The sequence below is a fragment of the Crocodylus porosus genome, unplaced genomic scaffold (assembly GCF_001723895.1).
Source record: "Crocodylus porosus isolate Cpor-Errol unplaced genomic scaffold, CroPor_comp1, whole genome shotgun sequence".
Classification (NCBI taxonomy): domain Eukaryota; kingdom Metazoa; phylum Chordata; order Crocodylia; family Crocodylidae; genus Crocodylus; species Crocodylus porosus.
The window spans coordinates 146986641-147013134 of record NW_017728886.1 but is presented as its reverse complement, the minus strand read 5'-3'; the positions used below and the strand labels follow the sequence as shown (position 1 = coordinate 147013134).

General features: G+C 40.7%; 1 protein-coding gene across 4 annotated transcripts in view; it reads right to left on the bottom strand.

Annotated features, from left to right (window-relative positions):
- The window catches only part of EXOC2 (exocyst complex component 2), a 188585-nt gene that overhangs the window by 4205 nt on the left and 157886 nt on the right, over nucleotides 1-26494 (bottom strand). For all 4 annotated transcript variants that reach the window (XM_019542506.1, XM_019542496.1, XM_019542514.1 and 1 more), the window contains exons 24-27: nucleotides 13411-13466; nucleotides 8004-8126; nucleotides 4127-4188; nucleotides 1182-1241 (exon numbers count right to left, since the gene is read on the bottom strand). In XM_019542506.1, coding sequence (XP_019398051.1) covers nucleotides 1182-1241; nucleotides 4127-4188; nucleotides 8004-8126; nucleotides 13411-13466 — 301 coding nt within the window. The remainder of the gene's footprint in view (nucleotides 1-1181; nucleotides 1242-4126; nucleotides 4189-8003; nucleotides 8127-13410; nucleotides 13467-26494) is intronic.

The window sequence follows — 26494 nt, the reverse complement described above, 5'->3', positions numbered from 1 at the left end:
GGACCCCCTTGCATGCTCCCTGGCAGACCTGGAAGTGCACCAGAAGTGCTTCTGGTTCACTTCCAGGTTTGCTACTGAGTGCACTGGGGATCCCCCCATGCTCCTGTGGGACCCTCCATACGCTTCACCATCTCAGCATTCAGGAGCCCTCAGTACCTTGAGGTATGTAGAAAAAAAAACATTTAAAGTTGTCCCTATGTCTGAATTGTCAAATCTTTCTGAATCTGAATCGATTCGGAGGGTTCCGATTTGAGTCAGAGAGATTAAAGGGTCTCCTGATTTGATTCAGATTCAGAGATTCAGCCACCGAATCAGGCCTAATCTCTGCCAAATCAAATCAGCGACTGAAGGTTCACACTGCCGTAATAATTATCACTGCAGTACAGCTTACAACGCTCCAACTGAGACCTGTGTCCCATTTTGCTGGGCACTATACAGGCACACAGCAAGAGAAACTTCCTGCTCTACAGAATTTACAGCCTATAACTAAGGACTAGAGAAAGGAAGTACTATTTTACAGATATGTAGCCCAGACATTGAGAGATCAACTTGCTCAACATCATACAGGTTTGTGGTGGTACTGGGAATTGAAACAGGTATGAACCCCACTGCAGAATTTGGCCACGGAATATCCTTCCTCTTTAACTTCAGTGCATAAGAAACATGCAACAAATTATTTTTGTTAAACACTCAGCACTCACCCCACTAACTAGGTCACATTAGAATTCTCTGATCAGCAAGATATTTTTCCAGACAGCAGGAACCACTAAGACTTCACCTCTTAAAATATTTTTTAGGAGGATGCAGAACTTCCCAAATTTTGGGGTTCATGTCCAAGGGAAACATGAAAGGGCAAGACATATAATTTTATAAAATCTTTTGTAGGCCACCTTTTAGCAAGAGCCAATATTTAAAAAATTAAAATTAGCATTATATTGTGTAATATGAAGACAGCACATAGCCATATCTTATTTACATCTTAGGGTTGGTATGTCGCACTAAATGTGGATGGAGTCTGGTTTACTTTAACACTGTCCAATTTAGAGTTGCTTTCTGTGGCTCATAAAAGTCAGAATATGATAATGGTTATCCTTCTTGTAAGAGTATATGGGTATTGCGATAAAAGGGCTTGGGGCTGGTATTAAAAATAACACAGCATGCTTACTGTGCAGTACACTTACTTTTTGTCTGCTCCACTTGATAGTTGAGGTAAAGCTTCCAAAGCCTGCTTAAAGCTTGAGCTGCAATGAAAACATCACACGCATTTTTCTCCAGATATGACACCTTATGAATTCACACAGATATTCTACAAAATCTGCACAATGCTTTCACTTCACTAAATAAACATTTAAACCCGAGATGTTGAAATGTTAGTTAAAAAAAGTGACTAGAACTAGCCAAGGGCTCAGATAGATTTCCAATCTGAATATGTTGCAGAGCACCCTGAGATGGACTTGAGACCAGAGGAACCTTAGAGATGGACAACAAATGCATTTGTCTGAATATAGTTGCTGTGAGGGTCTATAGAAGGAAAGACTGTCCTTGAGGATCACTGTTTTTTAAGACTTACAGGACATTAGAGATAATACATTTTTAATCCACCTAGAATTAATGGGGAAGAAGAATATGAAGTACAGATGGAATGTGTCATCATTGTTTCACTGTACTCAAGAGTCTAGTATCATTTCATATTCAACAAACACCTATATAGTGGTGTCACAATTATTTGGCACTGAGATAGATTTAGCAAAGTGGCAAGATTTACACTGAAGAAGGAAAGGTATAGTCTCTTGGTTAGCAGAAGATGAACAAAAGTGTTTCTGGGATTCCAGAAAAAAAAAAAAGAATGATTTGGATTTTATCTCTGCTGTCAAAGCACAGCACTTGGCTTACCCAATTTGTGCTTATGCCAAATAGGCTTCAGCTCCTGCTCTATTCAGAATGCATGGAGAACAGTGAATAGAGTAGCACTCCAAAAGGCAGATGAAAAGACAACATTATGGACACTCAAGTCTCACAGTCACATCCACTTAACGTTAAGCAAGTAAAATAACAAGACTGAATTTGCGAGGACTACACAAGTGCTAGCCGTCAGACAAAGAATAGTGGTTATCCAGGAGGAATGAGTTAATCTGCTTTAAGGAATAACATTCACCTTTTCCATTTCAAAGCTGGGCCAACAAATACCTTAACATCAACACTAAAAAGCTATGAAAGCATGTGTTTTTACACTTAACTTTTTTCCTCTGTTTCAAGTAGATGAATAGCCATTTAGAGGCTGCCGATATCTCTGTGTTATATCAGGCCTGGTCAGAGCCAACCGTAGGGGAGTGCAGGGCTTAGGGCAAATCAGCGTGTGCAGGGCCCCCTTAATATTGCACAGGGCTGTGGTACCCCTGCAAAGGGGGTGGGTCCTCTGTGCTGCTTCTGTGGCACAACGCTGAGCTGCCAGCTGCAAGCAGGCCCCACGGGAGGGGCTACGGCCGCTCCACCTGGCCTCCCCAAAGCATGCGGCCCAGGGTGGTCACCCTGATTTGCCATACTTTAGGGATGGCTCTGAGCCTGGTATCCAACTGGTTTGTGTCAAAAAGAACATGTCTTTAACTGGAAGATGTAAAGGTTGAGGTTTACTTGTCCTTAAGCCCTTTCCAAGAACAGGTAAGATGAAAACTGGAGATAGTTGGCTACACCATTAATGGTCAGTACAGTTTTGAATAAAAGTAATAAGGCAGCACAGTTGAAGACACCTCTTTTAACATACTTTTCTCCCAGGCCGTTACAATGAGGTTATATTGCATCTTGTAAACCTTTTTCATTTAAACCTTTTTTACTACTCAAACTTTTTATTTGATCTGTGTGTTTTAGAAACAAAAAATGTGAATATTTCCTGTTATTTCTAGATGGACCTAATTAGGGGGGACACCAAATACCCAGGAGCAAGTGGTGGGAAGAGAGACTGGAGCAGTCATCAATGGATCAATGCCTAATTGGGAGGAGGTTTCAAGTGGGGTTCCTCAGGGATCTGTCCTGGATCCAGTATTGTTCAACTGAGTGAAGGGATATGATAGCTGTCTTCAAATACCTAAACGGTGATTATAAAGAACACACAGGTAGTCTTTTCTTGATGTCCGTAGGGTAACAGGACTAGGAACAATGGCCTCAAATTACACCTGAGGAAGTTTAGGTTGTAGATTAGGAAGAATTTTCTGACTGTGAAAGTGTTTAAGCATTAGAACAGGCTACCTAGAGAAGATGTATAATCTCCATCTCTGGAAATTTTCAAGAGCAGGTGAGACAGGACACTTGGATGGGGTGGTTTACTCAAGGGTGATCCTGCCTTGAGCAGGGGGATGGACTAGATAACCTCATGAGGTCCCCTCCAGCCCTACTTTCCTACAATCCTATTAGAGAAGATGAAGGACACTGAACTCTCTCTCTCCTCTAAGATTCCCTTATCTTTGGGTCTTACTGATGGGGGTGACAGGGTTTCACATTGCTTGGGAGTGCTTAAACCTTAAGATGGGCCTTTCTAGCTACTATTATGATTTTATGAGAAAGAAGAAGTGAGGGGGAATTTTGCTTCTCGCTTTAAAAGGGTACATGCAGCAAGGCAAGGCAAGACACAAGTAAGCAAAACCAACTCTCCATGTCTTTAGGGGGGACCCCTCTGGGGCACCCAACCTAGTGCAGGTTCTACAGACTTTCAGATTTGCCTCACAGATGTCTGGGAGACTCTTCACAGCATACTCAAAGGTCTATGTGCAAGACTGGATAAAACTCTACAATGTTTGCCCCTGCCAGGTTTCAACTCTATTTTCTCAGCAACAGAAACACTACTTGGAATCTCATCAAGAAGTTTTCGTTTGTCTTTGCAGATAAGAGTAAAGAACCCCTAGCTAGTACAAACATGTTTAAGACCTGTTTTACAAATCTTCATAAAATCAACAATATTCCTTTAAATGAACATTAACTTAATTATTAGAATTTCCAGCATATGGCACTATCTTATTGTGAAAATTAACTTACAATAAAAGCTTATGAAAAATATTTTAGCTACATTTAGGTTTTGGCATGTTTGTCAGACATTTCATTTGAATGAAGTAGCATAAGTTTCTTCAGCTCTTACTTGCTTTCAGGTGTGAGGTACACAGCTACAGTATCTCTCAGTGCGAAAATTTCAAGTCTTGCCTAAAAGACAAAAATATAAACGTGGTAAGAACTTTACTATATTCTTTGCTCAATTAAACCTATGATATCACAAGTAGTAAAAGATTCTGGTATGCTGCAGCAAGTTTAGCAGACATGACTTTGATGGTTTATTTTCTTAAGCTTTCCTTGCCACACTGTCAGAGTCAGGGAAGTGCTACAGGCACACTTACATTTATGAATTAAGTCAACTTGTTTAAGCAACTGCTATAAAAAGTTGTCTGAAAATCTCTCTCTTTCTGTCCCTGTGACCGTGCTAAAGCATGAATTGTGGTATACTTTTTATGCTGCATGATGGAAAAGCAATGAAATGCTACAAACATTAATTATATATTTTTGAACAATGAGCTTAGCTTCTTACAGTACAGCTTGACCAGGAAGGAAGGAAATACAAAAGAACAAAAATCTGTCAATACACTTTTTATTCTGGGTTCAGCAGCTGAAATTATTTTTTTCTTCTTCAGATGAGGAAGTAAGACGTCTCTGCTCCACTTCTCTTGTCTGTCACCTGCTGGGCATACAGGCTAGGGGATTTTACCTCTGCACTATACCTATGTGTTAATTTCCACCTAAACAGACAATGGTGGGAAATTAAGTCTGGGTATGTTTCTAAGGTAAAAATGACTAAAGCAGAGTCTAGAGAAATTATATGACATTATGGCCATAATGGCCATTTTATATGAAGGTGGTGAACACTGATCAACACCTAAAGTATTCCATTCACAAATGTTTTCTCTAGAAGTGGATTAGAGCCACGAAGTCTACAGTCAAATCTGAACAGTTTCTGTCTAGACCACTACAGAGGGATTTGCTGAATTAATTCAGGAAATGCAGAGAATGACGTTTATGTTACTACATCCGTTTTCTAATGAAGCCTTTTTTTCAACATAATGTTAATAATCTAATGCCAATACTGATGAAGGTTTCTATTTGGGAAAGCTCTTAGAACACACACATGGAGATTGCCCTTTTTTCCTTGTCACTCACTTGCTCTCAAGTTAGGCAGCCAGTACAGATCTGTGCTTTAGTAGTGCAAGGCTTCCTGGAAAGTTTTGGAATCCAACTAATCATCAATTTTATAGTTAAGAAAAATGTTTCACTCATTGCAAATTGACAACAGGGATCTCTGAAATCCTGTAGGTTCTCTGAAGTTGAATGTTTTGGGATTTTTGAGTTGTGTACCTTTTCAAACTTTGGAAAATCCTGTCCATAAGATTTTGGGATTATTAGAGCTATACAGTGATGCTTAGCTGTTCACTTTAGTCTCACCTTTAAAAGGTAACAGTCCAATTTGGTGTTTGCAATGACCAGGGGCCATTGTTTATGATCTACCTCAAGGACAAGGCTGAGGAGAAAGTGAAGTTAGAATAAATGTGGTGTGTGGATCAGGGAAAGGGCTAGGAAATACGAACTAAAACATCTCTCATCAAAGTAATGAACTTTATCAAAGAGATGGAAAAAGGACCACAAGTAACACTTTTTACTGCTTTGAGAAACAATTTAGTTATGGGTTCACTTAATGAGTTCAATAAAATATGCACAAATTCATCCAAATCAAATATAACTTGCACAAAGCATATTTACCCATTTATTTACCATTCTTGCTCGACTAGGACAACAATTACTTTCTACCTTAACTTCTTCAGACACAACTGCCCTTTGAGCATTTGAAAAATAACACATACATTAAGGCTTTTACAAAAGATACATAAACAAGGTAGGGTTTTGATGTTTGGTTTCCTATCACCAGATGATGAGACCTTCAGACACAATACGAAATGGCAGATGGTACTGCCTGTCTCAGACAGAGCAGGTGTTGAGTCAAAGGGAGACTTTTCCCCACTTTTTTTTAACTCTAGACTTCGCTAAGCTTCAGTTCAGACTGACAGCACAAATAACTAGACCAATCAGAAAGAAAAATTGCAGTGTAAAAATACCTGCAAGCTCCTGCCACATGGTGTTTACAAAGTTCCCACAAGGTTCTCCCCACTCAAGATCATAAGATTGGTTTAAAACTATTTGCCTATAGCCTGAGACTTTGCATTGAACAACATTACACAACTATTTTGTGTAAACTCCTCTTGCCCCAAAAATCCCCTTCTGGAACATATGTACAGTTAATGGTAGATAAGCTACCAAAATGCTCATGTATGGAATACCATGGTCCCCTTCATCAGCCCACATGTGATATGGATTAGATCATATGTTCTGTTTGAAGTTTTTCCATGTTTTTATTTGCTAAAGAGCATCTACATGTAATGTTATTTAAAATCATTTGCATTTTAAATATATTGTAGTTAAGGCTACTCATAATTTTACTAGGTTATGGAATATTCTACTTATAGTTTACTTATTAAACAGCATTAAGTATCCCTAAATCTCCACTGCTGACTACCACACATTTTATCTTCATTAAAAAGCAACCTGCTTTTTCACTTTTAATATTTGGTTGCTTGAGGATTCTAAACTAAATATGATGAGAGAAAGATGGAGATGGGATGTAGATTTTTAAATCAGCATTGTTGAGAATGTTTCTTAAAAAGTGTGCAGGTATTACAAAACAAAAAAGACAGAATAACTAAAATAATTAAAGATATTTTGACATTTAAAATAGTTTGGCTGGACAACAAACTGATTAAAAATTGATTTAGGCTAGACATAAGGAAAAACTTCTTTACAAGTTGAGTGCCAAGGGCTTGGAACAGGCTCCCCCCAGAGGTGGTCCTGTCCATCCACCCTGGTGATGTTCAGAAAGTGTCTTGACACTCATCTTGCTGGGGTCACCTGATCCCAGTAGTCTTTCCTGCCCAAGTACATGGGGCTAGACCCGATGATCAGCAAGGTCCCCTCCAGCCCCCAGCAACTATGAAGCTATTTAATACTTGGGTGGAAAATAACATACAGTCCTTATATATCCTATATTTTTATCTCAGTCTAGACTCCTACGGGCTTCAAGAATGCTGATTAACTGACAGTGCTGCCTGAATAAAAGACTACTGGCTCTATGCCTATGAAGCACGTGATAAAGACCTATGTTGTATGAGTATGTTAGTAAGTTACAGGGCTACAATTATTTGCAAAACCCTTTGAGCTTAGAAAATCTTCTGTGCACCCCTTTGGAAATTAATTTCACAGGATAAGCACTTACAAATGTTGTTATAACCAATGGACAGGCACAGATTTCTTCCCCTGTGCATTATTAATACATTAATTAATACTAATACATTAATCCTCTCATCATCTTTTGTACCAGTTCATCTGCTCTACAATGAGGACACTGAGACAATTTCTTTAAAGAGTTCTACTTAAAATGATCACTTTGAAAGCATCTCTAGAGAGATGTCATTTTGTACCATGCTCTTCACTGAGGCAGTTGCACTTCCCACAGTGACAGTACAATACACGAGCTATTTTATCATTGTCCTTACAGTGGAATAATATATTGCTAAGTAAAAAAACCCCAAAACACTACATTAGCTTTTATACAGTAGCTCTAACAGGTTTTTTTTTTAAAAAGACCTAAAATAAAATAAAAACACAATTATGAAAATCGAAACCTCTGTAAAACTTAAAATGTGAGAACAAACTATTTAACAGGCTACTACAGAATAATGGGTAAGAATATAATTCCTACTATAGCTTTATCCCTTGCGATGTGTAGGCAGAGATTTGTTGCATTTGGACAAAAAGAGGTAATTACAACACATCATACCATTATATGGAACACACATCTCCCTCTCTAGGTACGTCATACTGTTTTTTGATTTGTGTATTTGAGAACAAAAGTATTCAGGTACCTGTAAAGCTCCATTTTTACTGAAGGATGAAACACACTGCATCAATCGACTTAGTTCTTCAGAAACTGCTTCCACAATCCTAAACAATACTCGAGGCACTAACTCCTTGGAGATGGTGAATACCTGGAGGTTTTAAATCCGAGTCATTAGCTGGGTATACTTATTATTGCATAACACATGAAGCAGAGACATGCAAGGCATCAACCTTAATGACAGGCTAAGCTGCTTTCCCAATAAACCTTATCTGTGCTTTGCCTCATGCTATACTCTCCTTCAAATCATTTAAGGTTTACCTGTACCATGAGGTCTAAAGACAACAGCCATTCAATAATGGCTGGACAGGTAGATGGCTGAGACTGTGCTTATCAGGCAAACAACTTGCTGTTTTACTGTTACTCTATTGTCCTGCTATTCATCCAGTTTGCTATATCTGTTAAGGTATGGCATAAACATACAAGAAAACCAGTCTCTCTCCAATCTCTCAGTTCTAATCCTCAAAAGGGAATTTACAAAACACCTTTCATAGAGGAGCCTGTGAACTTCACTTCACCAATCTACTGGATACAAAAAACCATGTACTAAATACAGGCATTGGATTTATGACGCATTATAACCTGCCCAATATCTGATTCCCCAGGCAAAACCTCCACTTTTTACCAGCTAATATTCATTCCCTCTCCTCCCCCGCTCCTTCTATCCTTTGATTACAGCTATATTCATTCCCCACACCCCAACCCAATTTACTTTTTAACTGACTGGCTTTCTTGCATAGGTACTGGCCTCTGGCTGCTTTATTACTCCATCCAGGAAGAGCACAGACCATCTGCAGGTGCTGCCTCAGCCTAATGAAGGGCAATTGTACCCGAAAGCTTGCAAAGAAGAATTTCTGCAGCTAGCTGAGTTAGCCTAATAAAAGATATTGGATTTACCCAAAGAACCTTGTCTGCCTATGTCCTTAGACCAACACACATACAACCTACACCCCTCATAAAAACATATACAGACTTCTTGTACTACTTGCTTATGTAACTTCAGTTGATTCCCGATTATGGTTTGGAATTGCTACATTTATACCAAATAAATATTACTATAGTAACTTTACAAGATTGATGTCTAAAGGTGCTTATAAAACAACCATCTACAACTACCAGGAAATAATCTGGCAAAAAAATAAGATGAAAAAGGCAAAAGAAAATACAAGTACTAGAGCTGTGGTTTAAGGGAGAGATCTAAAGAAAGTGAGAAAAGCTGGTATGTTATAACAGGGATTATATTATAGACAGATGAGAGACAGAAGAAAGTACAAGAGGTGGGGGCTATGGGGGGGGGGAAACATATCCACCACAAACTAAAGAATTAGGTCACATTTTTGTAAAAGGGCCTTTGGCTTTTTGTGAAACTTAGGTGTGTAAATGGTGTTTCTTCTGGTTTGACAGGGAACTGACATAAAATATATGCATGAACTAGAAGAAACTATTTAGGTGAGTATCAGTGTGTGGGTGAGTGAAATTCAGAATCAGAGCACTGGAAACCTACATTCATGGTGCCTAGGAGAGAGATGATGCTCAGACCCATTTGTATTAGGCAGATTTGCCCCACAGCCTAGGCATACTGACCACAGGCATGTTGGCTATCAGTCATTCACCCCATTCATTCAAATGTTTGTCCTGCTTCTGGCTGCTTTGGCTCATAAAACCTACCACAGTTCCAACTGTCTCAGCTACATACAGAGAAAAACGGTAAAAACAAAATGTGAAAGGGTCACCTCAGGCAACAAAAGGTACCGCTGAGCTACACAACACAAGCATACCAAGAACATGGGCAAAATCTTCTACTGAGAAGAAAATATTTTTCACCCACAATCAACGCTCAATGTTACTCTTTAGAACTGAGGGAAAAAAATTCTTAGCACTGGTGAATCATCACAATTTTGTAAAAACCGTACTTAGTTTGATTTCAGTTAAGATTTGTCTTCTGAAATAAAGAAAATCACTTTTCCGCTATGGCTTTGGGCTCTTGTACAGCTGATGGCGAATTCTTGTTTATAAAACCCACAAGAAACTTACAGTGATGCTAGCAAAATTTTTAGCCTGAGCCAGGATAGCAAAATTGCAGCAAAAAGTTTCACTATTGATCAAATTCTCATATTTCTTTACATACGTACCAAAATTTCACACGTAAAAATGTAGGGAGGCAATGGTGAACTCAATAGAAGCTCAAGACAATTAGGGCTCAAGACAATTTAAGCATATACCCAACTTTGAGTACACAAACAGTCCTACTGAATTCAAAGACACAGGGCCCCTTGCTGAACCAGTAGTTTAAGCAGGTATGCCTGTTAAAGGGATATTGTCACATTAAAAATTGATTTAAAGTTTTAAACTAAAGTGGGTTTAATTTTGGTAGAATTTAAAAGAAACCATCTCATATGCTCTTTGCTCATTTCAAGCCAGTTTCTGACTTGTGAGGAAGATAATTTTCTGTTCCAGAAAGTACAGGATACAACAAGGGGATTAACTATTTTGGATCCTGTCTTGACCAACAGGGAAGAACTGATGGAGGATGTGAAGGCGGTGTGTATCTTCGGAGGGCAAACTCATGATATGATAGAATTCCATATTCTGAGACAGGGAAAGCATGAGGTCAGTCAAATTAGGATGCGAGATGTCAAAAAGGTGAATTTCATTCAACTTAAGCGGTTAAAAAGCACGCTGTCATGGGACAATAGATGGAAACAAAAGGCACCCAGGAGGGCTAGGAGCTTCTAAAGGACACAGTATTGGAAACTCAATGAGAAACTGTCCCAACATGATGGAATCACAAGAAGAATGGAAAGACATTGATGTGGCTGCAAGAAGAGCTTCTAAAATGCCTCAAATGCAAAAGGAAAGCATATATGCAATGGAAGAATGGGCAGGTCATCCAAGAAAGCATACCAAGAAATAACAAGAACGTGCAGGGACAAGGTCAGGAAGGCAAATATAAAGAATGAGCTGCACCTGACAAAGGAGTTTAAGGACAACAAGAAGTTCTATGAGTATGTTAACCAGAAAAGAAGGACCAAGGAAGCAGTGGGTTCCTTTGTTAATAAGTTAGGGACAGCTCCTAACCAAAGATGCAAAGCAAGCAGATCTACTCAGAAACTATTTTGTCTCACTCGTCACACACAAATTAAGCTGCAGCCAGACACCAAATAAGGATTATTTGGATAAGGGAGGGGGACAACCTGAGGGTGGAGTTAACAAGAAAGATGGCTAGAGAGCTTTTGTTGGGTCGGAATTAATTCAAGTCAGCAGAGCCAGATAAACTTCATCCCAGGGTACTGCAGAAACTGGCAGAGGAGATCCCGGAGCCTTTGACAATGATCTTCGTGACGTGGTGGGAGATGGGTCAGGTACCGGGAGACTGGAAAACGGACAGTGTAGTGTCCCTCTTTTTACAAAAGGCAAAAAGGAGGACCTGTTATCCTGGGGAACTACAGATTTGCTAGCCTCACCTCAGTACTTGGGAAGTTACTGAACAAATAGCTGCAAGCAAACAGTTTTTAATGGGTCCAGGTCAGAATGGCAGGAGGTTTTGACTGGAGTTCCACAGGGATCTGTCCTGGGCCTGGTGCTGTTCAAGATGTTTATTAACAATTTGGATGTTGGCATGGAAAGCTTCTTGAGCAAATTTGCAGATGACACAAAACTGGGAAGGATTGTGAACACATTGGAGGATGCAAGCACAATTCGAAAGGATCTTGATAGATCGGAAAGCCAGGCTAGAGCTAACAGGATGAAGTTCAATGTGGACAAAAGTAAGGTGCAACACTGCAGGAGGAATAATCAAAGACACAAATATAAAATGGGTGACACATGGCTGGATGACAGCTCTATGGAAAAGGACTTGGGAATCTTGGTAGATCACAGGCTCAATGTGAGTTTGCTGTGTGATGCAGCCACACAAAAGGCGAATGCAGTTTTGGGATGCATCAATAGATGTTTTTGGTGCAAGATACAGTAGGTGATAGTGCATTTCTATTCACCACTGGTTAGGCCTCATCTGGAGTACTCTGTGCAGTTCAGAACATTTTAAAAAGGATGTGGAGAAATTAAAGAGGGTTCACAGGCAGGCATCAAAGATGATAAAGGGCTTGGAAAGCAAGTCATATGAGGATACAACGTGAGGAATAGGCACTTAAGAGGGGACATGATACCTGAAAAGGGAAAGTCCCTACCATAAAGAAGAGGGAAGGCACTTTGTCTCTCCTGCTGCAGAGAGGAGGATGTAGACCAACGACTTGAACTTGCAGCACGTAAATTTAGACTGGATACCCAGAAAAACTTTTGCACTGTTAGAATAGTGAGGCAGTGGAATAGACTGCCTTGGGAAGTTGTGGACTCTCCATTTTTTCAGGTGTTTAAGAAGACATTGGACAGCTACTAGTCTGGGATGATATAGGCATAGCTACACTTATGGACCACTATGGATATTTCACATGCTTCTGGGCTTTGCTGGTTGCCCCTGCTATGCCCCACCTCCATATTCTGCTACATGTGTTTGGGGGGGAGGGGGTTAAGCCCTCCTCAGTGGGTTCCTGGTTAAAGGGTTTTGCCCTTCCACTTAAGGTCAGACTGATCACCATATCTGGGGTCAGGAAGGAATTTTACCCCATGGTCAGATTGGTATGGACTGTGGGGAGTTTGGCTTCCTCTGTGGTGGTGGTAGGGGGCCGGGCATGGCCCTGTATTCAGGATCTCTTGACCATATATAGACAACATTTCATAGAAACAGGACGTTTACCTGTAGCCAGTTAGAGTGTTAGGTCTGTGTTATGTCAGGCTTGATGACAGTCTTATGCAGAGTTTAGATGATGGAGCGTACAGGATGGTTTGAATAGGTATGATCCTGTCTCAGGCAGGGGGTTGGACTAGATCAGCATTTCTCAACCCATGGGTTGCGACCCAAAAAAGTAGGTCTCAAGCATATATGAAAGGGTTGCAACACACCCACCCCCTGCCCTACACACTGTGGGGCTGGGACCTGGGGGCAGTGGGTTGGGAGTGAGAGCTACTGGGTCAGGACTGGCCACTGATGTTTACAAATGGGTCCCGGTACAAAAAAGCTTGAGAATCACAGGATTAGATGACCTCTGGAGGTCCCTTCCAGCCTCACTTCTCTATGACTTTATATACATACGCTCATTTTGGAAATAAAATAAATTTACTAGTTCAACTATGATTGATTGCTATTTTGTGCTCTCATTTCTCAAGCATTAGTAGAATGCTGTAATTTTTGCACTACATACACCTAATTAAAGGCAGTGTGGTTTTCAGAGGAGCTAAGGACTTGTAGCTCCCAGAAAAAAAATCAGCCAAGACTGTTGGATGCTACCAATATTAGGAGTAATCTAAAGTTACCTTACCTCTGCATGCACAGCGATGATATTCACTAAAGCTTCTTTCAGATAATTTCTGACACCTAAAACAAAAACAAAAAAGGTAGTCAATCACTTTCATTCAGTCATATTGACATGGCTATGCTAGCTTGCTGTTCAATACTGTACTTTTTCCTTTTCATTTCTTTAACTAGCACATTTGCAATCAGAGAGGCAGAAAGAGAAAGTTCCACAGCCACACTGCCACTATCTATTTCCTTTTTCAAAATCAAATGGAGAAAGGCACATTTCCTTACAGTAAAAGGTTAAAGCAGCCGGTAGGTTCCTGTTTCTGTAGTCTTCTTCTGTATAATAACCCAGTTTCAAAAATCTTGTCAGTTTATCAAAGATCCAGTATTAAAACTTAATCTCAATATCTTAATATGCACAATGGCTTTTTTCATGTTTTAAGTCGCAATGACAACCTTGTGAGCAATGACAACACAAAACATTTATTTTGTTAGAGTGCTAATGACTGTATTTACCTGAATCCAAGACAACTTCAAATTTAAAACAAACTCCCAATAATTAAATTCTATACATGGAAAAAATGTATAAATGTATTATCATTCTCCATGTACAGAACCTAATTATTGGAGAGTCTTCTTAAATTCATCCCCCATCACTGCTCCAGTGCGTAATGCAGGAGCAGGGGGACAGGTGGTGGGGATGCAGGTAGCAGGGTGGCTTGACCCCTGCTCCTTGCCCCACCCTGCACTTTGCCCCCTGCTACCTGCCCATCTCCCTCCAAACTCGTTGCCTATCACCTACCCTAACTGTGCCTATTCTACCTTACTGTGCCTGTCCTCCTCTCATTGTCATTTGTCCCCAGTCCTGTTCTACTCCATGGCATGAAGCATATGGTGGCTCCTGCCCTTAAACAGTGAGGCAGCAGTGGCGGTGGCAGTGGCAGCTGTGGCCTGGGGAGCAGGCCACAGACAGAGTCACCTCCAATGCTGCTGCCTGGCCAGGCAGGGGCCAGACTGGAGCCATGACTGAGCAGTAATGAGGGTGTGACAACTATATGTGACAGGAAAGATTCTAATCTCAGTAATCCAGGGCAAGTATAACAACAACCCTGCACTGACTTCTATGCACTTCCTCCATAGGTAACTGAGACCAGAAATTAGGAAAAAAGGTGAAAAGATTGAGGCTCTCGGGATTAGAGTTTTTAATGGTAAACGTTACAATGTTGAACTTTTAAGCGGTTTATTTCATTTGATTCACCTTTCCTCAGAGTTGAGCTATTAGAATACAACTTTACCATGCAAAGCAGAGAAACTGGAGCACATTCTCTCTCAATTACCTATCAAGTTTTGTCATTTTACAAGATGCATTTATTCACACATTGCATCTGCTCACCACGAAAACTCAGCCCAAGACCTAAGAGTTATCCTTTCTGATTAGGGCTGTACCTACATTATTACTACATATATTTATTACAGAAAGGAAACAAAGAACAGGCACTGCATAAGTGGAGTAACAGATAGTTCCTGCCCCACAATATTTACAATCTAAACAGACTGGTCATGGCATAAGAAGAGATACAACATGAAAGTAGTTGGGTGATGACAACAAATGCTACATTATTCTCACAAATTTCACTGTTGGTGGTTTAGCTAGATCAGTTAAGTGGAAAGAAAAGGGTAGGGATGAGAGGCTAGAACAGACGTAGAGCAAAGCTAAGGAGAACAAACCTTAGAAGAAAGATAGGGTGCCAATATAAAACAGTCCCCCAACACTGGGCTAAGAAAGTCCCTGAATGTCCCAAGGTTCCTGCTTTATTTGACACTGCTCCAATCAGCTGGAGTTTCTTGCTGACTCTTCTCTACATTTCTACCTCAAAGATACAAGGATGGAGGGGCAGTGAGACACTACCAAAACTCCTTGTGTGAATTGGGGAGTGGGGGACCTGCCTTATTTCACTCTCTTCCCCCAGTCCTTACTTTCACTGCTTCTTCAGTTACTCCTACTGGCAGGGATGTCATGGAACAGCCCTTGTAATCATTTTTACTTACTGCTTATTAGTAAATGTGTATATTGTATATGTGCAAAACACGTAGGTATTCTCCATTAGCCATGGCTGGACCTAGCTGAAAAGGTGGTGGTGAAAGCTCAGAGAAGGCAAATACAAGATAAAAAGGCTGAAGGTTGGGAGGCTAAAGATGTATACCTACATTGTACACCATCTAGCTGTAGTGGCATGGAGCTTCACACAAGATAACATATTCTGACCTGGGCTCCTTCTAGTTCCAAACATAGCCTGAGTTTCTCTACACTGTATTACAGAATGCAGTGCCAACATATCTTAGGAGATGAAAAGGTAAAGGAAATTGTAGATACTATGAAATGACAGCAGTGCTGGAGGAGGAAGGGAAGTATCATGCAACTACTGTAGAAGACGTTGCAACTACATACAACTACAGAAGAAGGACCTAGGAAAAAGCCTTGTTTAAAGACAGGAATGACTCCTGGAGGGCAGCACTATACATAAAGCCTGTGAGGACAAATGATCAAGTTTCGTTACATACAGAATTACAAAAAATTAGGGTTGAAAGTAGGGTTGAACCGATAGAGATTTTTGGGGCAAATACTGATAGCCAATTTTTAAGGAGGCATATCGGCTAACACTGATCTGGTTTCCATTACGCAGCCCAGCAGCTTGAAGAGCAGTGTCCGGCTGGTGAGTCTGTTGTAGTGGAAGGGGAGGAGGAAGGGAACAGATCGAGTCCTCTGCAGTGAGGGAGAGAGTGGGGCTGGGGCAGGGGCTGAAGCTGGGGCAGGCACTGCCCAGCTGGAGCAGGGCAAGGCACAGGATGGGAGTCACAGCTCACCCAAGGGGTGCAGGGGTGTGACTCCCACTGCTGTGTGCACCCCAGGAGGGCGTGGGGTGTGCCCCAGGATTTGCGCAGGGCAAGCTGCAGCTGTGGGCTGGAGTAGCACCAGGCTCTTCCCAGCGAGGGCTGGGCCGGGCTGTGCTCAGGACAGGCAGTGCTGGGAGGAGAGTATTGGGGGGGAGGCCTGCATCCATACATACACCCCAAAATTTGCTGTAGCTCCCCCACCCCTTCCTCCCAGAGCCACCCCGAGCACAGCCTGGCCCAGCCCCTGCCTGGAAGACCCCAGCACAGCCTTGGCCCAGTCCACAGCTGCTGCCTGCCCTGCGCAGATGTGGGGCAACCGCCACCCCATGTCCTCCCAGGGTGTGCACAGCAGTGGGAGCTGGCCCCCTCCCTGTGGCCCCTGGATGAGCCGCAGCTGTCCCGTGCCCCGCCCTGCTCTAGCTGGGTAGCACCTGCCCCAACCCCACTCCCTCATCGCAGGGGCCTCAATCTGCCCCAGGCCATGCCTCTTCCTTTCCCTTCCCTTCCACCACAACAGACTTACCAGCTGGAGTCACGTGAGCCCAGTTTTTCTCCTGCTCAGGGGGGAGGGGGAGGAAGGGGGAAAGGAAGTGTCAGACTTGAAGATCTACAAGGTCCCTTCCGACCCTACTTCTATGATATCATCCCAGCCAGGGTTTTGTCTATCCAGGTCTTCAAAACCTCTCTAAAGGATGGAAGTCTCACAACCTCTCTAGGTAACCTGTTCCAGTGCTGTACTACCCTCTTACTGAGAAAGTTTTTCCTAATATTTAATTTAAACTTCCTGTACTGAAACTTGAGACTGTTGCTCCTTCTCTTATCCACCACCACTGAGAACAGTGTTTGGAACCACCCTTCAGGTAGTTGTAGGCTGCTATTAGATCCCCTCTCAGTCTTCTCTTCTCCAGACTAAATAAACGCAGTTCCCTCCGTCTCTACTCAAAAGTCATGTGCCTCTGCTGCCTCATCATCATTTTTGTTGTCCGCCACTGGACTCTCTCCCATTTGTCTGCATCCTTTCTGTAGTGCAGGACCCAAAACTAGACATGGTACTCCAGATGTGGCCTCACCAGTGCTATATAGAAAGGAATAATCACTTCCCTTAATCTGCTGGCAACACTCCTACAAATACAGCCCAGTATGCTGTTAATGTTCTCTGCAGCAAGATGTATTTTGGCTAATATAAAGCTAATTAGAATCCCTAGGTCCTTTTCAGCACAGCTGCTGCTTAACTAGTCAGTCCCCAGCCTGTACTGGTGCATGGGATTGTTCTAAGTGAAGGACTTTGAACTTGTACTTATGGAACTTCATAAGACTTCTTTTGGCTTAGTCCTCCAATTTGTCTAGGTCTCTCTGAATCCTAGCCCTACCCACCAGTGTATGTACCATTCCCCAAATCTTGGTGTAATCTTCCAAACTTGCTGATGGTGCATGCCAGCCTACTTTCCAGATCACTAATATATTCTTCCATCTGTCCCACTCAGCATAAGGATGGCATGGACTATGTGGGGCAGCAAAGTTTTACAGAGAGCGACAGACTCTTAGCCAGACTTACGGTTCTACAGGGCACAGTAAGGCTGAGTACAGCTCATCTCACACTCTCTTCTGATATGGCACAGGCAGTAGTAAAGAGCAGATCAAGCACATGTAGAAGTTTCCCCACCTTGCTTCAAGGGTCCTGCACATAACAGCAGGATCTGCCACCCATCAAAAAGGAGTCTTTTCATCTTCTATTACCATTTAAAGGTGCCTTTAGTTACATTTGTGTAACCTGCCATCTTCAAATTATAATTTAAATCAGCAGGGGCCATAAATTAGATGTGCCATAAATTAGCCCTGCCCCATCCCCAAAAGCCATTTTGATCCCTTTCCCTTATAAGATCTGCTGCTTAGCTTTCTGTTCCTTACCCCGTGCTCCCTGATCAAGCTTCTACTCTTTCTGCTCCCTGCCTTTACTGCCACTGTGCTGCCTATCCCCTTCAAATGCTGTCCATGTCACTTGTCCTGTGCCACAGGTTGGCTACCCATGATTTAAATCATAAGTTCAACACAATCACTTCTAATATATTTGTATACTTATAGAAGAATTGAGTTAACTTTATCATGAAGGCTCAGTAAGCAAATATATTGATTATACAATGAAGGGGCAGGTCCTACTCATTCACATTTCTTGCTTCTGAACAGCTAACAGGAATAAGAAAGTGACACACTATTTCTGTTGCTAAAGCCAACAGGTAGGACTCTGAACACTTACAGGGAGCAGATCTGTTCCATTTTTACATAGCAACTGTCTAGAGTAGAAACAAACGTCAATCTAATGATGTGCAGAGAGAGAAATGTACATTTCTCCATAAACTCTGAAAGGCAGAAGTTCTATCAGGCTGGGACTTGTACTTCGAGAAGTTTTCAATCTTCTTTTCCATTTAGACCAAACAATAACAAAACCCCAAAACCTGCAGTTGTACTACTTTCCAAGCTTCTCAGATTTTATGTCATCTCTCTTCATCACTGTATTTTATTAGAAAGCAAGCTGGGGGGGGAGAAGGAACAGGGGAGCCCTGCAAGAACTTTGTGTACCTGTCTGACTGATTTGCAGATTCTAGGAAAACATAACACAGAGATACCTGCTACTGCTATCCTGACAAAGATCACAGGTCAGCATGCAAGTATGATTTCTTCCTGCCACTTTTCATTTTTGCTTTCATCTCCCTGGTTTGTCTCCCACTTCTCTTCCTTAGGACTTAAATTCACTGTAGCAGTCCTCACAAACTCCTGGGTCATGGCTAACACATTGGCCACAAATCCCTCCAGCATCATGCACAGTTATGACTTCCCACAGCACATTACTTGCTCAATATTGTTGACTATGAGACACTGAAGACTAGGCACCACTGCTGTGCTGGGTGCATGTAGCAGACACGTAGCACTGTTGACTTACTTCAGCAGAAGTCATAATCACATATGGCCAAATTGCATATTACATCTTACAGAAAACATACTAGCAATTACATTTTCACACAACACTGTCCTTGAGAAAAATTGTAACACAATTAACATGCTCAAATATGTAAAATGATCACTATCAGCAACATCAAGGTCTTGCTGTCTTGGTCACACTGGAGGGATGGGGGGAGAGTAGCGGATGCAAAATATGTCTCGACTTTAGCAAGACTTTTTTGACAGTCTCTTATTACATTCTCATTAACAGGCTACGGAAATATAGTCTAGATTAAAGTTTGTTAAGGTGGATACATAACTGGCTGGATCACTGCACTCAATGACTCAATTTCTAGTTGAGAGAAGGTGTCAAATGGGGCTCCCCAGGGTCTGTCCCAAGTGGTATCGTTTAGTATTGTCATTAATGATTTCAGTGTCAGGACTGAGTGCATACAGCAAATCTGCAGACAATACCAAGTTGGCTGGAGTTGCAGAAACTCTGGAGAGTAAAGCTAGGATTCAGAATCTGAATAGACTGGAAAAAATGGTCTACAATCAATCAGGAGAGATTCAACAAGGACAAGTGCAAAGTCATGCACCTGGAACAGAATAACTGCATGTACAAATACAGAACGGGAACACCTCGGTAGGCTGCAGTACTGCAGAGAAGGACCTGGGGTTAGAATACACCGTAAATTGGATATGAATTAACAAAATCCTTTTGCTGCAAAAAAAAAAGCTAACCGAATACTAGGTTGTATCATCAAGACTATCACTTGTAAATAAAAGGAACTGTTTCTCCCACTATATTCAGCAATAGTGAGGCTTCACCTAGAGTACCACACTTCAAGAAGGATGAGGATAGTTTGGAAAGAGGCCAGTGGACAGCAACAAAGATTATTAGAGGCCCAGGGAAAAGGCCTATGAAGAAAGGCTGAAAGAACTAGGGTTATTTAGGCTGGAGAAGAGAAGACTGATGGAGATCTCTCTTCAAATGCCCGAAGGGCGATTAGACAGAGAATGGAGCTGGGCTTTTCTCAGTGGCTGGATGGGACAGGACTAGAAGGTATGGCCTCAAGCTGCAGCAGAGGAAATTTAGGTTGGAGATTTAGAGGAACTTTTTGACTATGAGGATGCTCAAGCATTGGAACAGACTACCTACAGAAACTGTGAAATCTCCATCTTGGAAGTTTTCAAGAGCAGGTTCAACAGACTTTGGCTGGGATGATTTAGTCATGGATGATCATCCTACCTTGAGCCAGAGGCTAGATGAGATTCCTTTGTGAGGTCCCTTTGTAGTGCCATGCAATGTTAGCAATGTTAGGTATGCAAAGATAATTTATAAGATAAACCCATAGTTTTCATATAGGAATCGATTGCATTTAAAACATTCTATGCTGCTGTGATGTTTCTGAGTTCTTTGCAGCAAAAATGCTTTTTTTTTTTTTTTTTTTTTTTCCTGTAGTGGTAAAAAGAGTGAAAGCTAAGAGCTGACATTTTCTGATGGATGCACCTTGGATCTATTGAGGGGTGCCTCAAACCTATCACGGAGTGCTTCAAATCTGAAAAGCCACTGGTCTCGACATAGAAACAACATACACAGGATAAAAAGGGGCAGGGTTTTACTGTGCCTTAGCTGCTCTGTGGAAAACATGAATGCTCTTACCACCCATGTGAACACTAACTTGCTTTAGCTTGGCCCTCATGTGCCCATATGCAAAATATACGTCTACAATGCAGTCACTGGGGAGAGTTTATAGCTTGTTTAGTTATTTCCAAATTAGCAGTACAGCCATAGCAGCAAAAGCTTCAGTGCAAACCTAAGAATTTACACAGAGCACCTTCGCTACAGTTTCTCTTTAGAAATATTTTTCATCTGGGGGCAGGAGGTGGAAGACAGGGGCCATGTGTACAACAGAAAGCTACTTAAGCGACGAGACTCTACTGGCACAAGAACAACTTTTCATGAATAAATTTAGAATGGAAATCAGAAGTTTTAAACAGCTTCCACTGGGAAAAAGTATGAACAACCCCCCTCTACCACCACTAGCGTTAAGATGTGCTGTTTGGTTTATAAAATACAAGTATATTAAGCTATTGCCTATAACAGCAAGGGACTGGACTTTGTGACCCAGGAAGTCTCCTCAAGTCCTATTTTCCTATATAACAGGTTTGCCCCCATTACACTACTATTCATGACTTGTGACAACCACTGTTGTGAGTCAATTTCCAACCATGCATGCATGGAGCAGAAGTATTTTTTTCTTCTTTTTTCTCAGGAAGGATTTTTAGATTTGCATATAGAGATAGAAATCTGGATGTTGAAACCTATAATCATGATTAGCTACTGCACTGCATTTTGAACAAAAAAATCAAATAGCTGCTTTATGATCTCTCTGCATTCCTTAATGGGTATCTTTGTTGAAGCAAAACATTACAGGTTGGGTTTTTTTTTTTTTTTATAAATAAATTTATTAAAAAAACATCTCAACTTCCAATTGTAAATTTGTTATAAAGTTGCTCTTCAGAAAGCAAAATTTTCCCTTGGGTTTGTTTATGCCTGTATACTGTAGACAATGCAATTAAACTAACATACTACCAAGCTTACTATCTAGCAGTCGAGCACAACTGTAGTAAAACCAGATAGTGCAACTACTACTCTAATCAACTGAAACATAAGATGTATCATCAATTTAATGTTATTTAGAGTACTGAGGCACAAATAGAGCACTCTTTCCAAAGCTTCTGACAGAAATGTGTTAAAGAATAACTCAACCAACCAACTTCTGAAAAATTTCTCAGGGATACACTATTGCTTTCCTCTGGTATAACTATGTTCCAGATCCACTCTGTTCTTGAAGAGAAAAAAATGTAATTGCTATTTGAAATTACTAGTAAAATTAATCATCAAGAACGCATATTTTTTCAAAATATTAAAAGGCAGAGTAGGAACATTTACAGGACAGTTTCAGCCATCAACCACCACAGTTTGGCTTACAGAAACATATGAACAATCTTCCTATTTTGAGCCAACCACAGCAGTTTTGCTGGCAAGACAGTCTGTTAAATACATTTTCCAGTTGGTGTCCCAAACGTGTTCAAGGGTTTGTTTGTTTTTTTATTTTTTATGCAACAAAAACCATCACCTCAAAAAGTTCACTTTTAGCAATAAAGTTACCAGAGAACTTAAGGCTTTTGCAAGGGCTGTTGTACAAGTTATGAGAAAAACAGAAGGGAAAGATTTGTGGTTCTGAGAACTAACAGAAGCTAAATTCCATATCACCCAAAGAAGTAGCAGTTCAGGGATGGGACAGACAAAGCCTAGGTCTCCCAAATCTACTGCACCTGGGCATACAGGTTCATAGACTTCATAGACATTAGGAGAGGGATGGGCAAAATGCAGGCCGTGGGCCGGATGCAGCCTGCCAAGCCATTCTATCCAGCCTGCAGGGCCCCTAAAAAATGTAGAAAATTAATATTAATCTGTCCTGGGCTGCCTGTCATGCAGCCCTTGATGGCTTGCCAAAACTCAGTAAGCAGCCCTCCACCCAAAATAACTGCCTACATTAGGGGCTGGAAGGGACCTCGCAAGATAATTGAGTCCAACCCCCATGCCACAGGTAGGAAGTCTGCCATGATCAAATGATCCCATCAAGATAAACATCCAGTAGGTTGAGCAGTAGTAGAAGTATACCGCTGTCCCTACAAGCAACCCCACACACTATGTTTTTGTTTTCCCATAAAATACATATATTAATACTTATCAAAACAATTGAGATGTAAAAACAGTTTTTGACTACTATGAAAATATTCAGCTAGAATCTATTCAAAGGGAGGATTCATTTAAGTACACAATCGGCTCATCATTTAAAAGTGATTAAACAAATGTGCAAAACATTCCAACTTTGCTCCATTTGCATAATATATTCTAACACTTATTTTAAACAGAAAGCCACAGAAACCTGCGTGTACAGTAGTGCGAACTTGAACTCATCAGGACATGTACTCTACCCGCAAGCAGTAACGTAGTTCTTCAAGTGCTCAAAAAGAGGATATGAACTTCAAACATTTTAACCTCTTCCGCAGTCTAGAAAACTCAATGCTCAAAGAACAGAGTTGAAGTTGAGCTAGGACTACAGGAACAGACAGGAAATTGTGTTGTTTTGTTAAACACAAGTGATATAGATTTTACATATCTTAAGTCTCTGAGATTTCAACTGCATTAGAGATGATGTATAAAACGCTGGTATAAATTGGAACTAACTCTCTTGTAACATAAGCCAGTCAGATTTTTGTGGATCAGGTGATAGAAACAAGGTAAACAGTTAAGAAAAAGGAGGTCATTTCAATTAGTAGCTTTATTCAGGGGCAGAAAATCATACTAGTGGTGAGGATTGCTACAGTGCCAGAAGTTGTGAGGAAAGATGGAGAAGAAACAGAGAAAACAACAGAAGGAAACCCTACTCAGAGAGAAATTCACTATCAGAAAGACATACAGGCTGCTATTGTTTTTCCATGCCCAGAGATAGAGAGGCTCAGGGGAAGGCAGCTTTTCAGAGATATTAGATTTGTCAATTGCATATCAGTTCTGACAGGCCCTATATTTTCAAGGATGAGGAACTGAATCACTGATGTAAAATTAAAAGTTCTTAAATGCTGCTACCACAGGGTAGGTAGGCCCTCTTCCAAATAATTTTCAAGATTTGAGCTGTTTGACTAATAAGCAGCTCTGATGAATTAAAATTGGCCCCAGTTTGAAAGTGAACACCAAGTTTGGGGTATTCTGATGTCTTAGTCACCCTGTTGTAAGAGTGGTGATTAATACTATGTGTCGATGCCTCACTATGCTGGCATCGATGGTGACTTGGTAAAGGTGAGGGAAGAGAAGCCAGGAAAGGGGTTTTTGGTTCTCTCTTTTCTTTTTTTGCTTTTAAACTTAAATGCATCTGATTCTAAACTACAATTCTTATTTGTAGAATTTAGTGTTCTGAGCATTGAGATGTCAGAAAGAGCCAGTCCATCTCTCATAACTACTTCGCCTGATTGCTTAGGTTTTTTCCGCCCCATTGCCAAGATGATCATCACATCACTGTATGACAGTCCAGAGAGACACAAGTAATTCATACCTCATTACACGGATACCTCAAGCTCTGATACTTGATGGCCCTTGCACATTTCATTTGTGAAACTAGAACACAGGAATATCATGCCAAGAACACAGACAAGGAAGAGGGAGTATATACCTTTATTAGTTCTGCTTTCATTAGTTCCTTATGCTGATTTCTTTAAAAAAAAAAAAAGAACTTTTGACAAAGTGCTCGATATCAGTATTATGGAACATTCTCATGTCCAAATTTCAAATGTACAGAGGAACTTTTTTTTTGTTGTTGAGAAAAACACTGTCAGTCATGCTGTAAGCAATGTGTAATACAGAACCATCAAGAAACTGTTGAAAAAAACCTGCACGTAACTGCTGTAGTTAATCAGTGCTGCATAATGCACATTAAAAAAGAAACTAATGAATGGTACCCACAAGTAATATAAACTAATGAATGGTACCCACAAGTAATATAACTGTTAAAATCAGACTGCTTAAAAGTTAAAATTTCCTATAGACACCATCTGCACCAAAGTTTAAACGGTGACAGCAATGTTGAAAAATTGCTTTTGCAAGTTTCATTCTGATACTACTTCCATTGCCATCACGACACTTTTCTCCCTTAAAATGCATGTTATAAAATTCTAGCAGAAGCTGGGAAGGTTGTTTGTAGCATAGCACAGTAGTTTATGTTTATTTATTTAGGTAATATCTAGGAGGTCTCAATTGACAGAGTCCCAGTATAGTAGAGAGCATACATAGTAAGAGATAGTCTCCATCCCAAGAGGTCTACTGATTTTAAGGCCAGTTGGAATCTTTGGATCACCTACTGCATAACACATGCCACAGAATTTCACTCTGACTCCTACATCAAGAATACAACTTCTGCCTGAGCTTCAGCATCTCCTTGAGAAATCCTGAAATGGGGGTGAGAAATGAAAGAGAAGCCAACAAGTCAAAGGGCTTGTCTAAGAACGCCAGAAATTCAGAATACAGTTAATAATTCTTGAAACATACAGGCTGCTGTTTTACACTTAACTAGACTGCAGACCCTATATCGTTATCCAGGTTTCAGCCACATGCACAGAAATCACTGAACCACCTTGCAAAGCATTCCTCCGTACGCTGATACTGGTAATTTGACATCTTTCAAAGCAGAACTTGCTTTAAAACTCTCTGAATACAAATCTATTTGAAAGAGTAACTGGTTGGAACACCTCCCCCTACCCATATATCAGAATTATAAAACTTAATTCCACTACTACAGATGCAGACATGTTAAAATTAAAGCCACTTTATTATTAGAGACAAGAAACTCAAATGGTGCTATAAATGAGTAAGAGCAGAAAGCAGAGGTAAGAAAAGAGGGCAGGGGCGTACAAATCATGGTGATGGAAAAGGAAGCACTGCATACTTTTTAACAGTTGTCCATTTATATTATGTGAAAGAAAAAAAACAAATACACTCTAGGGTTTCAGGTGCCATCAAAATTCCTCGATTTGGTATCATGATCAAAAATCCCTCCATGTTATTAAAGTCTTGTACTTCATAATTGATTTTCATGCTGGAGGTGTGATTCCTGGCATTTGTTACACATCCATGCATTACAAAGTGTAAAAATAGTGCAAATACTGAAGAAAAATGGAGCAACAGAGGCAGGCTAGGAATTTCATGAATGCAAATAACTATTTATCAAATGCAAAAAAAACCAAATTAGCAACCCCTCTTTTCCCCTCAAAACGCAAAATTAACACAGATCTATTGATCAATATTATATATAAACCAAAATGTGACATTTAGTATCATGGCTTATTGAGGGTAGCATTATAGGTTACCTTTTAAAGGCACTTTAATGCGTAGATGCTCCCATTTTAAGGCTGTTAAATAGTGCTAAGTACCCTCTATGTATCTTAAAAGTTATGCCACTTTGGGTGAGGGTTATCTTTGAGCTGTACTACCCAGTTCAAGCTAGGGTATTTTTAGTCTGCTTCACGGAGATAAAGCAACCAATTTTCAGTCATCCAGCATTCCAAAATACATGGTCCCAACTAGAGGTGCACTGATAAAGATTTTTTTGGCCAATACCGATGGCCAATTATTAGCCAGGCATATTGGTTGCACTTATCTGATCACCAATATGCGGGCCAGCAGCTTGGGACCAGCTGGTAAGTCT